Source organism: Chenopodium quinoa, unplaced genomic scaffold (assembly GCF_001683475.1).
Source record: "Chenopodium quinoa cultivar QQ74 unplaced genomic scaffold, ASM168347v1, whole genome shotgun sequence".
NCBI lineage: Eukaryota > Viridiplantae > Streptophyta > Magnoliopsida > Caryophyllales > Amaranthaceae > Chenopodium > Chenopodium quinoa.
The window spans coordinates 4,270,242-4,285,856 of NW_018744693.1; the positions used below are offsets into that span (position 1 = coordinate 4,270,242).

A 15,615-nucleotide genomic window follows, 5' to 3' on the forward strand; every position below is an offset into this window, starting at 1 on the left:
TTGGCTCTTTAGAGCCACTTTTATTACTAATTGGTGTTTTCTAGTGTTTTCGTAGATTTGGTTGACTTTTGCAGGGATTTATACTTTTGGAGTATTTTCCCGAGATATTTTGGAGCAATCACGAACATTGGAGAAGCACGACCAGATTTTATAGCCTAGGGCCGGTTAGAGCCATCAAATCGGTGATTAAGGGCTCGGTATAGGTGATACCGGGGCATTTGGGCCGAGTATTCAAGACCGGAAGAGGAAACCCAGATTGGCCCGAAGAATTGGAGCCCAATCGTAGTCCATATAGTGGCCCAAGAGAGCCGCCCGGCCGGGCGGGAGAAGCTAAGGTCGGCGCCCGGAGGTGCGCCCGGCCAGGCGGGAGAAGCTAAGGTCGGCGCCCGGAGGTGCGCCCGGCCGGGCGGGAGAAACTAAGGTCGGCGCCCGGTGACGCGCCCGACCGGGCGCGAGATTGGTATTGACGAGCAAAAAGGCGCGCCCGATCGGGCGGTGCCTCGCCCGACCGGGCGCGTGTATTTCCTAGGAGACGATTAGCGTCGTTTTAGTTTGTTTTAATTTAGGTTTTGTACAGAGTATAAATACTCCTTCGTAATACGATTTTACTCTCCTCTCTCTCTTTTTCCTTTTACTCTTTCTTTACTCTCTTAATTGTTTTTCTTAGATTCTCTCCCTCTTAAACCTTTGTTCTTAATCCATTCTTAGATTTGTTTGGTAACTATTTCTCTTCTCTTAATCTTAGTTATTTATTCTATTTCCTAATCATGTCTTACTTTATTGCTTTGATTAGTTTTAGTTTTTATTATGTGTGAGTAGTTTAATTCTAAGGTTTATGGGGATCCATGAATAATATGAAGGGGTAATTTATTGTTGTCGATTATCAATGCTAGATTAATTTCCTATTGATTGATTTAATGCTCTGTGACTAGATTAGGCCTGATCTTTTATGCATGAGTTTGACAATATTGATTCGAGATTCGACAGATGAGAATCGATGTTTAGGTCTAATTTCAATAGGCAGGTTAATTTATAAATGGTTAGGTCGAGATTCGAAAATGAGACTTAATACCGGTAAATTAATTGTGTGATTATAATACGTAGCGAAAGCCCTTTATAATCTGATTAATATTTGCATTGATGAGTGATTATTATATTCAACCCTGGAATATTATTTATTGGTGAACCTATGCCCTAGATCCTTTTATATATTATTTTCTCCCTATTCTTAATCTTCGTAGTTTAGTTTATTATTCAAATATAAATTTTGGTTACCTCATAATCTAGATTATAATAGTTAATTAGGAATAGAAAGACTTGTTTCCCTGTGGATTCAACCCTACTTCCCTATCTACATTAGTTAGAGGATTTAGGAATTACTTTTGATTTGGGGATACGACTTTACCCTGTCAAAATTTGGCGCCGTTCCCGGGAAAACGGTTTTATTTTTATTTCTGATTATTTTTGTAGTCTAGATTATTTTCTTTTTTGTCTCAGAGAACGTTAGTTCTCTGAGGCAAATCTCACATTTGCTTCTAGTTTTTTGTTTATGCCCAGGTGTTCCAGATCAGGGTACATCCCATTCGATCCTAAGATCGAACGTTCTTTTCATAGACAGAAAAATCTCTACAAGCAAATCCTGACGGATTCTGGTGATAATAATAATCACCGAGACTCTCCAACTGGTTCTAGCGATTAAGAGGTATCATCAGATCCAGAATCAGAGATGACGACTCCAAAGAAGCTTAGTTACTCACAACCAAAGCTTACAGATTTTCCACATCTCACCCCCACTCCGGCTCTTGATGGGGTTCAATTTGAAATTAAACCTCAATTTATTACGATGATAGAGAGGAAGCAATTCAGTGGAGCTAAGGGTGAAGACCCGAATCTTCACATTGCCGACTATTGTCAATATTGCAATACCATCAGGCAAGCCGGGGTCACTCAAGACCAAATCAGGGAGATTCTATTTAAAACACCAAACCAAATTGAACTAAAACAGTAAATTGATTAAAAAAACTTGAAAAATCGAATAAAATCAGCAAATAATTTAAAACAAAACAGCTAACAAAATTGAATCAAACAATTGACCAGCAAGCATTAATCAAAATTAGAGACAAAATTGATCAAATTGAACAACTCCAATCTGAGACAAAATAACTTCACAATCACGATCAAATTCGACAATCGAAGAATGTAGCACTTCATTATCACAATCAACAGCTCCAATCAATAATTCATCCATAAATAAGAGGAAACAAAGTGATTGAAAGAGAAATAGTGTTAAAGAAGAGAGAGAAAATGCCAAAAAAATAAAATAAAAATAAGCGAAAAAGAGAAAAAATAGGTTTTGAATCATATATATAAATGACTTAAGATAAGATAAAAAAAAAAAAAAAAAGCATAAACAGGTAGAACGATGTAGTATGATTGGGGGGAGTAGGCAGCATTGGTTAAAGGGGGTTCTAGGTAAAAATTTTCAAATATTAAAGGGTCAAGAATCAGGACCCTTTTAATTTTGGCCCGACCCTATTATCAATGGGCAGCCCTGCCCATTAACCACCCCTATTCACGATAGTGAGCTAAGCCAGCAAGTGCACTACCGTGCGTGCACTCTCTTCCATCATTCTTTCTGTAAAATCCGAAATCATCGTCTCTGTTTCATACCTCTATTATTCTCACTGGTATTTCCCCATTTTTGTTCTTTACTTTCTCATGCAATTTCCATTTGTTTTTTAACTTAAATTTCTCATTAATTTTTTTTTTCACCTTTACTACACTATTCATAACTTGTACTGAATTCTAGGGTTTGTAGTTCATCGTTTTCCCCCAAATTTCCTAGATTGTTGTTTCTATTTACTGTTTGTAGATTTTTAGGGAATTTTTACTCGACATTTATTAGAAATACCCAAATATTTGAATTTTTAAATGATTACCAATTTTGAACATGCTGTTAATGTTATTATGTTAAATGGACTGTCAGTTTGCTCCAATTCTTGGAGTATCCCATTTAAGATATTCGGCATTTTCAAATGGGTATTGGTTAATGGTTATTTGTGCACATTATGTAGTTTTATAGGCAAAATCATGCAGCACAGCTTGAACAGTAGTGGGTATTGATTTATCACTGATGGCAATCTTAGAATTTGTTTTAGGGTATTGTTGGTATTGTTCGTCTGGTTAATTGTTAGTTCTAGTTTTTTTTTTTTTTTTTTTTTTCGTGTGTGTGTGTGTGTGTGTGGATTGTTTGAGCAATATACAATACGGAGTAGTATATTTTTTGGTACGTGAAAAGTTCCTAATATCTTGGGTAAACTTGATACTCCCTATTATTTGTGAATCGATCGAATTTTCAAGTCTTGCAAACATTTCTTTGATAGTCATTTCCGTGAATTTTGTATAGTTTTGTGAATTTTTAGTAGTAAATTCTACTTTACAAACTTGCTATTGTTTTGTGTTTCCATGGGAATTAGGGAAAGTGTGCTTGACACCCTTGTTCACTATGTGAAGTGTATGAGTTAATCATCTTGTAAAATCTGAGTGCCTTCATTTTTCTGGATATACAAAGCCTTCCTATTGTTTCATTTACAGCTTTATTTGTATTATTTTCAGAGGGTAAAAGCTGAACTAAGCGTTTTTTGATTAAAAAATAGTAGCTAAAGAATGCAGCTGAATAGTCTTGAGGATGTTTCTGCAACTTCTCAACATGCTGTTTCAGATAATACTAATACACCTGACAAGGTACAGAATGCTAAAACTGATGTTGAACATCAGATTGCTGGATACATATTCATGTGCAATGCTGCAACAAAACCAGATTGCTTCATCTACAGGGTTTTCGGTCTTCCAGCTTCAAGGATGAAGTTTGTAGAGAAAATTAAACCCAATACTAAGTTGTTCTTGTTTGACGTTGATGTAAGGCTCCTTTATGGACTTTATTCTGCCACATCAAGTGGAATGATGGCATTAGAGCCATGTGCTTTTGGGGGAAAATTTCCTGCACAGGTATTGAATAGCTTCATCTTTGTTGCTTTTTTTCTTTCTTTATATTTTTCTAATGATACTGGGATTTTATTGCCTATATGAATTTTGTTAGTGCATAATCTGTTTAACCTCTTTTATATAATCTCTTCAAGCCTACAACCTCTAACCTAGCTGTACTTGTGTTTAAAACCATGTGTGTGTGTTAGTGTGGGTGTGGGTATTATATAGACAATAGGATAGACATTCTTTACAAGAATACGACAAATGAACCTAGTTAAGCATTCCTTATAGGAATTTTAAAGTGGGCGTTAGATTTCTGATCTTGATCATGTGGTGGACTAACATTATTTGCACTGCGACTTTGTGACTTCTATATGTATATGTATACGAGTAGTAGAATTCCATATATCAATTGCCTATTCTTGTTGGATTAGTCAAATTGAGTAAAATCTTGGATCACAACAGATGAAGAGAGGGAATTCGATTGATTGCAATTGAAAATAATAAACCTTTAGTTTTTATATGTATGAACAAATGATAGTGTTGACTTAACTGTTTTTTTTTTTTTTTTTTTTTTTTTTTGAAGTGGGGGGGGGGGGGAGGTGTCATTTTGTTCTGCTATCGAGTATTTATATATTGACTCATGAATGAAATGTACCTTTAGTTTTTATATGTATTAACACAAGATAGTGTTGACTTAACTGTTTTTTTTTTTTTTTTTTTTTTTTTTTTTTTGGGGGGGGGGGGGGGAGGTGTAATTTTGTTCTGCTATCGAGTATTTATATATTGACTCATGAATGAAATGTATTAAAGTTTCTGTAGATCTAGTCAGCACCTGGCTTTAAGTAAGCACTTCAACTTAGAAATCTATACTTATCTCATTCTTTTTGGTTGGAAAGAGAATATTTTGGTAATTTGTGAACAGGACCTGCTTTGGTGATTGTATATTTCCGTAATTGGCTCCTGAGGGAATCTGGTTGTCATTTAGTGCCAATGGTTAAAGGGCTGGTTGTGCTTGTGCTTATTGCCTCACTTAGTGAAGTCAATCAATCAATCAAAGCCTTAATCCCATAAGTGGGGTCGGCTCCATGAACTAAAAGTGATTATTTCGTATAGTCATCCATAAAAATCTTTCTCTTCCATCCTTTACGATCAAATACCTCATTCTCATGCAAATCCATTTGCTTCATATCCTTCCTAACTCCTTCCAACCAAGTCATTTTTGGGCTCCCTCTACCTTGCTTAAGCTCTCCATGATCTCACTCTTCCACTCTTCATACTGGCACCCTGGGGTCTTTGTCTTACATGCCAGAACCAACGTAGACGAATTTCCCTTAGTTTGTTTGCAATACCTCATTTAGTGAAGTGCCAAATCAAATGCAATTGCCTGGTTTAGCTCTCAAAAGGGGTATGATTGGGCGGTCATTTTAGCATTGGTTCTTCTAAAGTTGTTTTTAAAAGGTTATACTTGATGGTGGATCACAAGGATTGTTGCAACCTGTGATCACAGCCAAACAATTAGGGTGAATTTTTTGCTGTTCTGTGATCAGAGCCAAGCAATTAAGGTAGATTTTTTTGTTGTTCATGGATTTGCTTCTCTACAATTGTCTGTAAGATGTAATGAACAAAAGTAAGAGCAATATATATTGTGCTAGCTGTAAACAAGCTCTAGTAAATAGCCAATTCATGGTGTTCCGTAGAAGATGATTGTTATCAATTCTAATGGTATGAATCCGAGCAAATATTTGTCAAAGTTGTCAACCTAATCAAAGCTATTATTAGTTCAGAGAGCTACTTGAATGATCTTAAACTCTCTTTGGCTAAATATTTTAATCATAGTTTCTGATTCTTGTGATCATGTGCTGCATACTTGTGTATTTTTCATCTTAAAACTCTTACATCCTTTATGGCTGTCATTAATATCTGTAGAACTTTGATAGGTTAAGTTCTCAATTGCTAGGGAATGTTTGCCTTTGCCAGAGGTGGCTTTCAAAGATGTTATCAAAGAAAATTACTATAGCAAATTCAAATTCAAGCAAGAGCTCAATGATGAGCAAGTAAGTTTTTTGCTGAGAGCCTGAGATGTCATTTGTTCACATTACATTGATATAGTTTTGACTTGTGTCATGTGATGGACTATAGGTGAATAAACTGGTTTCACTATTATGTCCGATGACTGTATCATCACCAAAGAGACCATCTCTAGAATTCTTGGATGGTGTGAGGACTGTGTATCAAAAGTACGTGGGACCAAGCCTGCAAGTTACCAGGTTTCTTTTCTCATAACCAATATTTTTATCTATGTAAGACCTCACAAAAGTAGATGTCTATTTTTTATTTTTACATTTTACCTGAAGTAGGTTAGATAGATTTTGCTACTTCTTTTATTTGAAATAGATACCTTTGACTGAATAAAGGCCCTAATTGGTAATTAGCTGGTAGCTAGTCAATATAACTGGTACGAGTATTAATTATCTTTAACTAATTAGATCCGTTAACTAACTCTTTAAACCATCTTATCTACCAAACACCAAAATTGGTATTGCAAGAATTGTTCAAACAACTCTTATAAAAGCTGAATTGAGCAGCTTTTACAAATCAACTTGTTGAAAGTCCAATAAGCACTTTAAATCACTTTATTTTCAAACACAAAATAAGCTCTATAAATCACTTTGTTCTCATTCCAAAAAGAAAAAAAAAAAAAAAGAAAGAAAGAAAGAAAAGAATGATTTTGTGGTCAAACCATCTAATTGCTTCTAAAAAGTTGAAATCTCATCAATCATCTCTTTATAAAATGACCTAAAGTTGTTTAAAAAGCCTACAGTACTTTTTAACATATTAACTTGTACAATATCAATTAATTGGTATTCGAAAATGTTATCTTCTGTTTTTTATGAAAAAACTGATGTTAGCTGTTCCCTCTGTCCATGTAAAACACCAATCAGCTCCTACCATTCTTTCTTTGTCTGTGTGTTGAGTGCCATTCTTGGCCTTTAATCCTTTCTAGTAGCCGACCGAGTTACTTCATTGCTATACATAATCTTGCCCCTATTAATTTCTCCACTAATCTTGTTTTTAATTCTTCAACTGAACCATACTGTCTTTTTTTTTTTTTTTTTTTTTTTTTTTTTTAATTTTTTTTTTTTTTTTTAAATTCATATTTCCTAAATGCTCAGCATTACACAAATGGGATTTTTAATGAATTCATAAATTTTGATTGCAGAATAGATGCCCAAATAGTTCTATTGTCCACCATCTTTGTTTTTTGCAATGATTTAGAAAGTGAGCTATCTTTTAGGACTGTACCCAAATGTAAATGTGGCATATCTTCTGGAAATGTAGTATTTAACTATTTATTGTTTGTTTTTGATGCTTTGGTCGATTTTTACTATTGCTAATGTGCTATCTGATGGTCGTGCTTTATTGACAGACGTACGAACATGGACCATGAAAGAAGTGTCCCAGGAGTTCCACAAGCTGCCCATGCCAATAGTTATGGCCAAGACCCAATGTCTCACTGCACCATATCTCCAGTATCACCTGCTGTGGCACCCTTTTCTACTTTGCCCTCATCCTTACAAGCTTCTCAATGGGTTGCTATTGCTGCTGAATCCCTGAATGCAGAAGACCGAAATTCCAGTCTCACCCTAACCCCAAGCAATGTACCTGCTGTCAGCCCTGCCACCCATGCGCACATGTCATACAATGATTCTTATGGCAGAGGAGCAGTAGGCTATGGATATCAAAATCTAGCGTATAGTGGTTCTCATCAAGCATCATCTGTGATCACTGATCGAGGAGTCAACAATATCCATTCATATGATATGCACCCCCATAACATGAGTAGCCATTATACTCAAAATCAAGGTGATTCAGCTATACCTCGTACATGGGCATCAGGAAGCAGTGGTGTGAGTGTTGATAATGCACATATGTTTCACAACAGCAGTAACCATCCAGCCTCCTTAAGTTACAGCAACTATCATACTCTAGTTGATCCTTCTTTGCCTCAACTACGATCATCAGTAAGTGGAGTGGCTGCTAGTAATCCATATCTGCAATTCAATGGCGCAAACTCTGAAACTTCGAATTGTGCATATGGAGATAAAGGTTTCTACAACCGCCACCAAACAGTTGTTCCAGCTGTTCAACAAGCCATTAATGTCCCTGCACATGCATCTGAAATGCACCAAGCCTATAGGGCTACTGCACCTCATGGCTATGTGAATCAAAACTACTATAGCTCAATTTAAAGTTCCAGCCTTGCATGGACAAGTGCTGATCTAACAGCGGGCTTTGCGTATAATTGCGGTTCTGAGGATATTCTGACTTAGTATATGTTGGTAGAGATTGCAGAGATTGTGTATAATTGACATTCGCTAATGTGAATAAAAGTGTATGCTGCTGGTTCTATGCTGACAAAACTCAAAAAGTCGTGGATAAAAACAATTGACAGAATTGCTTTCTTGCCTTTTGTTGCTCAAGCATTGAGTATTTAGTTAAATTGAGTTGAGATATGTCGTAGTCAGATATGTAGTTTTAATGCTATGTGGTTTTCATTTTAAAACCCTCTATTCTGCGATTGTGAACTTTTATACTGCTGCGTAATAGGCACATCTACTGATCTCATTGCATGAATTTTGAATACTTATATATACTCTGTTACATCTCGGCTTGCATAAAAAAGTATACTCTGTTACACAACTTCTGTTATGATCTGCTAAATGGTGCAAGTGCTTTGCAATCGGTGAGGAGCTTCAGCCATATGTACAGGGATTCCAATGGTTGATTGATGCAGGAGGTAGTAATCGGTATATTGATTTGGTTATCACATCAGAAGAATATAAGTTTATTGACCTGCCCATATGGCAGAAATCTCAAAGCTAGACCAGTTTTGCTGCTTGTTTTTGATATACCAATGGTAAATGTTGCTCTAAAATTGATAGGGTTGGCTCCTTATAAATAGTTAGAAAGCATAAATGTGCTAGTCAGGTTCTTCCATCTCTTTCTTCTTTTTTGATCTAACTACCATCTACGGACCACCCGGAAATTTTAGTAAGTGCCTACAAGGATTTATTTTTATTTTTTTTTTTCAATTGCTGGTGAGCAATTAGGGTCTATTCTCTACCCATTATTTTCAGTTCAATTCAATTCTTAATTTCCTTCTAACATAAAATATTCAATTTAGTTCAGTTTAGCTCATTTCAGTCAATCAAAATAGGCCCTTAGTTGATCTAATTAACATCCTGTAATATTAAATGAATTCCTATTTTGCAGCATTGCTGGGAATTGTCGATGAAAGGAATACTAATTAAAGAACGAAGGAAGCATGGACAGGTTGATTCGATGATATTGTGAAGAAGTTAAGTTTAGTAGAGATTTCTTTTCAAAAAAACTATGGAATACAAAATATATATCCGAAAAATGAAAAGTACAGATTACAAACACATATAAAATAAACTTCCTAATAAGGGGTCATTTCAACCAAGTAATGTGCTTGTTTCTAATTGGCAGGGCTGCATCGGAGCTACTATCTCACAGAAAAACATTCAAGTGTTAAAAATTGGAAAGAACAACCATGCAGTTGCCTTTCCTTTACGTAAAGAGTGAAAAATAATAATTTCTGATGAAATTAATTCAATTGGGATACATAATTTTTTTACTAAATGTATTATGATACTAGAAGCCTAGGGTAGAATATTGTAAATACCCTTTTCAACTATTGATCAAAATTTAGAACAATTAGTGCTACAACCTTCAATTGGGATTTGATAATCATGCTCATCTTTGTAAGCCAAGGTCTGCAAGGACGGTTGTAAGTCTGGACGGGGAAACAACAGTTTCAGTCGGAACGCATCAACCCCATTCAAGTAGTATCTGAAAAGCCTTTTCGCTCTAATAAACCCAAGACCACCATATAATGCAAGAGCTCCTTTATTTGTAACTTCAGCCTCCAAAGTTACCTTCAAAATTTTAAACAAATAATCATCAAATATAAGTATCTTGGCAAGAGGCATACAGAACTTGGGAGACTTCTAAAACATAAATGCTAACATCAAATTTTCTATATCAGTCATCGCCAGGCCTAAGGATCTAACAATGTAAAATTACTCATTCAAACGTGGATCTTCATGTTTGTCAAAATCAAATGCACCTTCAATGCCAATCCTGATAGCTTATTTAAAGTGAGGAATTCACAATACCCAGGATTCCAGGAATTACCAATGTAGCAAACTATTTCAGCTTTAAACCTTAAGAACAGAAAGCCAGTGGTCGAGGAAGGCTTGAAATGAAGAGCTCGCAGCAAAAACAACAGCAACAGGCACAACAGCCCAATATATGGTTTGTCATCTGAGGTTCATTCCAAGAAGACGACTGGACTATCCCAATTTTTTATGCTGCATCAATTATCAACACTGACTAGCTTCAACTATCAAGGTGGGAAAAAAATGGGTATTTTAGGAAACAAACGTGAAGCTGAATTTTGAAAAAGCAGCCAGGATGCAGCTCTGAGAATAAACAAACTATATTTCCCGAGACAACCCCTTTTTCTTCGTGGCATAAAATTGGCAGGGGTTCTGTGTTTTCTCTGAATGCCAATGTTTGGCAGATATTTGATAAACATTTAAGTCATAAATATTTACAAGCAGGAAGAAACATTCTAGCCCCAGAACAGAGAGAACAAGGTAGAACAGCCACTAGAGCTTTGAAGCATGACATCAAAAGCTAACAAGGGAAGAAACATTGGTTGACATAGGTATATATTGGCCCACCACAAAGATGATCTACCAATACAAAAAATAAGTGGCAAATGCATTACTCTTAAATCATGACTTAATTTAGGTGGAGGAAACAGAGTAGAGGGAGTTTAGGTGGATGAAACAGAGCAGAGGGCTTAATCCCTGGCCCTATTTCTAGCCTTATTTTGGGCTGTAAGAGCTGATGCAAGATTCCAGGAATATGCCCAGAAGATCTTGACACGTATTATAATTTCCCAATAAGTAAAACAAAGAGTACAATTAAGTGCTGGTTCAATTTAGCATTTGTTGGTTACACGTTCATGAGCCAGAATAGAGAATGTTTATGCTGCAAATGAGAAATGATGTATTACCTCGTCACAACCAGATTCCATCATCACCTTGATTGATCGCGTAACTAAGTCAGTGGCTGTCAAACCAAATGATAAAATTACAATTAGTAGAAAAAAGATCTTGATGCGTATACAATAAAAACATGAGTATTGGTTTTCCAACAACGACCACATCTAACATATTCAAAATTCATTTAAGGGAGGGAAGCCTGAAAATGGTAGCACAAATTTAAGTCTCACAGTCAAGTTAAAAGGTAGCAAGACAGCCACCTGTCACGCTACCCTCATTCTTGAAAACCTATGTTTGTCAAATTGCAGTATTCTTCAACAAATAATTACATTCATCACACTCAATCACTATTTTACACCGTAAATGTAGTGCCTAATTACAGATAAATGTCTTCTCCAGCCATCTGAAAGATAATATAATAGAATTTCACCAATATGACGTTAACATCTCTTTGGCTAATTATTACAGACATCCCTACACAAGCTCCTCAGAAATTACAAAAGGCATATTCTCCAAAATTCCTACACAGGTTCCTTACAAACAAATCTGTAAAACAGCATTAATAATCCACATTTTCAACAATATGTTATTTATCTAAGTTTAATCATTTGCTATGCCAATACCCTCATTGTATGACGTGGAGGGAAAAGGCAGGAGAAAATTTCCAATAAATTCTCTGTGGTTTGGCAACAGTCTACAACATACAAACATAATAAAAATTTCAGAACCAAGATTGTAATTCTGCACAAAGAGACTACGTCCTTGTTCATGATCCAATACATGACATAAAGATTCACCACAAATTTAACAAAAATGGAGTTGCATCACTTAAACTCAACTATCAGCAGTTCCCACTTGACATTTACCCCTATTGCAATGTTTACAAATAATCAAAAGTTTCTACTTAAAGAGACTTTCCCTAGCTTCATTTCAGTCAATTTCCAATGAACCCTCAAAGTGTCATACTAACCTAAGAGTTCTAACTTTAAACTATTATGGAGTATATATTAAGTAAAAATTAGAGGCATGATTGTCAACTCTTGCCAAATTCAATATACTTTCAACCATCTAGACTCAATTTGAAGTTTCAAGGTATTACAATAACTTTAGTCAATATCAATGTCAAAGCCTCAACCCCGATAAGATGAGGTCGGCTACATGAGCCAAATATTATCGACGAAGAACCTTTCTACATTCAAAATCAAATAATGCAATAGAATTCAACATATAATTAAACAAGAACTAAAAAATACCAATGCCTTTGCCTCTGTAAGCTTTGATGACAACAAGCATAGCAATGTAGCCTCTAAAAGTATGACGATGTTCCCCCATTTTACACACCACTGTTCCCACACATCTTCCTCTATGAAACGCCTAAAAATTCACAACCCACAAAAAATAATCAAATTTTAAGCAACACCCACAAAAAATACGGAGTAATCAAATTCTAAGCAGAACCCACAAAAAAAAATCAAGTTCTAAGCAACACCCACATATAATCACCAAATTCTAAACAACACCCACAAAAAATAATCAAATTCTAAGCAACACCCACAAAAATTAAAGGACAAAAATAAAAAAATGAATCACAAAATCAATTGAAAAATAAAGAAATGAAAAGAGGAGACAAACGAGAAAGCAGAGCTGAGGCCAAAGGTAGACGAAGTAGCGATAAGTGAAGATGGAGTAAGGTTCGCTGAGTTCTTGATCAACAAGGTGCATAATTAGAGGAAGGTGATGTTCACCACCATAGTTTATGTATTCAATATCTGATGGATCGAATTCTTCCTTTTCTACTTCTTCTTCTTCGGATGGTTTCTCCATTCTCTCTCCTCCGATGCTGCCGCCGGTACCAGGTTACCGGGGGAACACCTATTTTTGGGTTTGTTTTGGTCAGACAACAGTCCCACGGCTTTAATTTTCTTTACAATTTTTTTTTTCTTTTTAATATGGGGTCCGACTGTGTCGGGTAAGTCGCATAAGGGATGACAATTCAATTCAAATCCAACTCGAATCTCACAAGATGAGTTGATTTAAAGATTAAAAATCCAGCTTAATTCCCATATAATATTCAAATCGGTTTTCGACTATAAAATTTCAACTTTTCTAATTCCGGTTAGATTTGAATACGAGGTCCAACCCATATCCAACTCAAATAGTATTGCTCACATTTTTTAAATGCAACTCCCTCCGTTCTCTTTTCGTTCTTTAAGTTTGAAATTATGCGCGGTTATTAAGAAATTGTGTAAAATTGAGGTGAATTGACATAAATTAATCATTCAAAGTACAATTATAGTTAAAAAAAGGAATATTGTACATGTGGGGTAAAGAAAGTTGGAAGGATGTAGAAGAGAGATGAGAGAGAAAGTAATTATGAATATTGAAAATCCATTAAAATAAAAGGTACATATGCACATGAAAAGTGAAGGGCAATTGGGTATTTAATTTGTAAAGCAAGGGTATTTTTGTCTAAAATCAATGACTTAAAAGGAAATATCCTAAATGTTAAGAATAAAAAGGAACACACTAAATGAAAACGTAAAAAACAAATGGGAACGGAGATAGTACTATTCTTATTAGTTGCATTTGTGAAATATTTTATATCTAACAAATAATATCCTAAATAAAAAAAAAAAAGAAAAAGAAAAAAGATGGAGTAGATAATTTTATTGCTCACTATTTCACCAGGAAATACAAGTTGATTTTTCTATCAACGAATATTGATAATATAGTGGTTGAATGGTAAATAAAAGCAACAAATGCCCAATTTTTTTTTTCTCATGAAATTTAATCAACCACCACCCCATTCCTCCATCTTCTCGTCAGTGAAGCACCGATCTTCACGTTGCTCGCCGATACTCATCACCACCATCGGCAATCTTTTTTGCTCACAAAAACCTATCACCAATTCACCGCCACCACCGATCATCCCGTTTGCTCGCCAAAACCCATCATCACCATCATTGATCTTCTCGCGACATGGAGGACGTGCCCTTTAGGGTTGATTATACCCTAAATTTCATCCTTTTCATAGTGTTGTCATTTAATTTATTGGCAAAGCCGTCGAAGATGACGGGGTTGTTGGTGGAAGCTAAGCATCGGTGGAAGGTGGGTGAAGATTGGGGTAGGCATAGGGAGCTGAGGAAGAAACAATGGTGGAGAAAGCTTCAATAGTGGAGGTGTCGGTGGAGCGTCCACCTTAACTCATTCATTAGTCCATCAATGCAATACACGTAAACAACACAAATTTGATGTGTACATTTCACTATTCTTGTAATTTAAGAATTTGTCATTAGTTAAATAAAGAATGTTTATCAGTAAGATCAATGGGGCTCCCTCTTATTTCACTAGTAATTAGCCTCCCAAAGTTCCAAGTCTTAACTTATGCCTTAATGCCTTATTGTAAAACGTAGAGCAATGATTTTTTTTTTTTTAAATTTTAATTAATTAATTTATTATTATTTTTTTTTAAGGTTGGAAAGCAGGTTAGATATAACGGTTGAATGATGAATATAGTTGTTGTATTTTATGTAAATTGTATTTTATATATTTGATAAATTTGAATGTAATTATACTCAATCACCTGATATCTATCTGCAGTGTATAAAAATACAAATAACTCATGCAACATGTCATCTTAATATTGTGCCAAAGGCTGGTCAAGATTATAGAAAACCTAGGAAACATATAGGGTAAACATATAGGGTGGAGTTGGAACCGTTGTTTAGAATGGTTTTATACTGTTAAATCGAGTGTTTTTATGCACCCATCCATTTACAAATGTTCGTCCCATTTGAGATCTTACAAGATTTCCTGAAAAGTAAAATATTATAATTTAACGATAATTGTTGTATGGGGAGATATGGAATACGGGCCGATTACACATAAAAGGCCGATATCTTAACCGGATACGGATCCTCAGCAACTACTAACCATATCGGCATTTACACAAAAGGCAGATATATCGGCCTGACAGCGATTGGCGCGTGGCAGCAACAATTTGACACTTGGCGCAAGATAGATTGCATGCCACGTAGCCACTTGTCATCTGGAAGAGTTATAAATAATCAGGTTTTATTCCATAATCAAGGTAGCATTTATTACTCTCTCTCTCTCTCTCTCTCTCTCTCTCTCTCTCTCTCTTCTTATCATCTTACCTTCATAAACACTTTCTGACTTTATCATCGGAGTGGTTATTCCCGAATCCTCCCCGGGGTTAGCTAATCTCTGTTCTTTGTGTAGGTTCTCATATGGACGATAGGAGCTAAAAGGGTTTCAGGCTCGGGCTTTGGATCTCGGAGTTAGGTTGTCGGATCCTGATAGGAACAATTTGGCGCTAGAAGGAGGAGATAGCTAAGTAATTGCCACTACTACAAAAAATGGCTAAGAGACCCGTTAAAATATGCTTGAGAGACCGCCTTACAACGGGTCTCTATCTCAGGGGTCTGTTTGATAAAGAGACCCGTTCCTTAGATGGGGTCTGTTTGTGAGGACAAAGAGACCCGTCATTAGTGATAGTGGGTCTGTT

General features: G+C 35.7%; 2 protein-coding genes across 3 annotated transcripts; one reads left to right on the plus strand and one right to left on the minus strand.

The window, feature by feature from the left end:
• The first annotated feature begins 2,359 nt into the window (after positions 1-2,359).
• Positions 2,360-8,582, plus strand: LOC110702628. 2 transcript variants are annotated; one of them, XM_021880366.1, is made up of 5 exons: positions 2,360-2,687; positions 3,657-4,008; positions 5,928-6,044; positions 6,130-6,257; positions 7,418-8,582. In XM_021880366.1, exons 2-5 carry the CDS (start codon positions 3,667-3,669, stop codon positions 8,238-8,240), a joined length of 1,410 nt encoding a protein of 469 aa, XP_021736058.1. In that variant the 5' UTR covers positions 2,360-2,687; positions 3,657-3,666; the 3' UTR covers positions 8,241-8,582. The 2 variants fall into 2 exon arrangements, with proteins under 2 accessions (XP_021736058.1, XP_021736057.1); XM_021880365.1 differs by having other exon boundaries at positions 2,361-2,687; positions 3,616-4,008.
• Positions 8,583-9,465: 883 nt separating this feature from the next.
• On the minus strand, positions 9,466-13,134 carry LOC110702629 (N-alpha-acetyltransferase MAK3-like). Its single transcript, XM_021880367.1, has 4 exons — positions 12,720-13,134; positions 12,341-12,461; positions 11,099-11,154; positions 9,466-9,950 (listed from the first exon to the last, which is right to left on the minus strand). The coding sequence occupies exons 1-4, from the start codon at positions 12,909-12,911 to the stop codon at positions 9,714-9,716; spliced, it is 606 nt and encodes a 201-aa protein (XP_021736059.1). The 5' UTR covers positions 12,912-13,134; the 3' UTR covers positions 9,466-9,713.
• Between the last annotated feature and the right edge of the window lie 2,481 nt (positions 13,135-15,615).

Excerpts from the sequence above, each read along its gene's own strand:
- LOC110702628 (XM_021880366.1), top strand. The coding sequence starts at position 3,667 with ATGCAGCTGAATAGTCTTGAGGATGTTTCTGCAACTTCTCAACATGCT. Across the intron at positions 4,009-5,927 it reads GGGGAAAATTTCCTGCACAG|GTTAAGTTCTCAATTGCTAG; the intron begins GTATTGAATAGC and ends GAACTTTGATAG. Across the intron at positions 6,258-7,417 it reads CCAAGCCTGCAAGTTACCAG|ACGTACGAACATGGACCATG; the intron begins GTTTCTTTTCTC and ends CTTTATTGACAG.
- LOC110702629 (XM_021880367.1), bottom strand. The coding sequence starts at position 12,911 with ATGGAGAAACCATCCGAAGAAGAAGAAGTAGAAAAGGAAGAATTCGAT. Across the intron at positions 12,462-12,719 it reads GGCCTCAGCTCTGCTTTCTC|GCGTTTCATAGAGGAAGATG; the intron begins GTTTGTCTCCTC and ends GTGAATTTTTAG. Across the intron at positions 9,951-11,098 it reads TGGAATCTGGTTGTGACGAG|GTAACTTTGGAGGCTGAAGT; the intron begins GTAATACATCAT and ends AAAATTTTGAAG.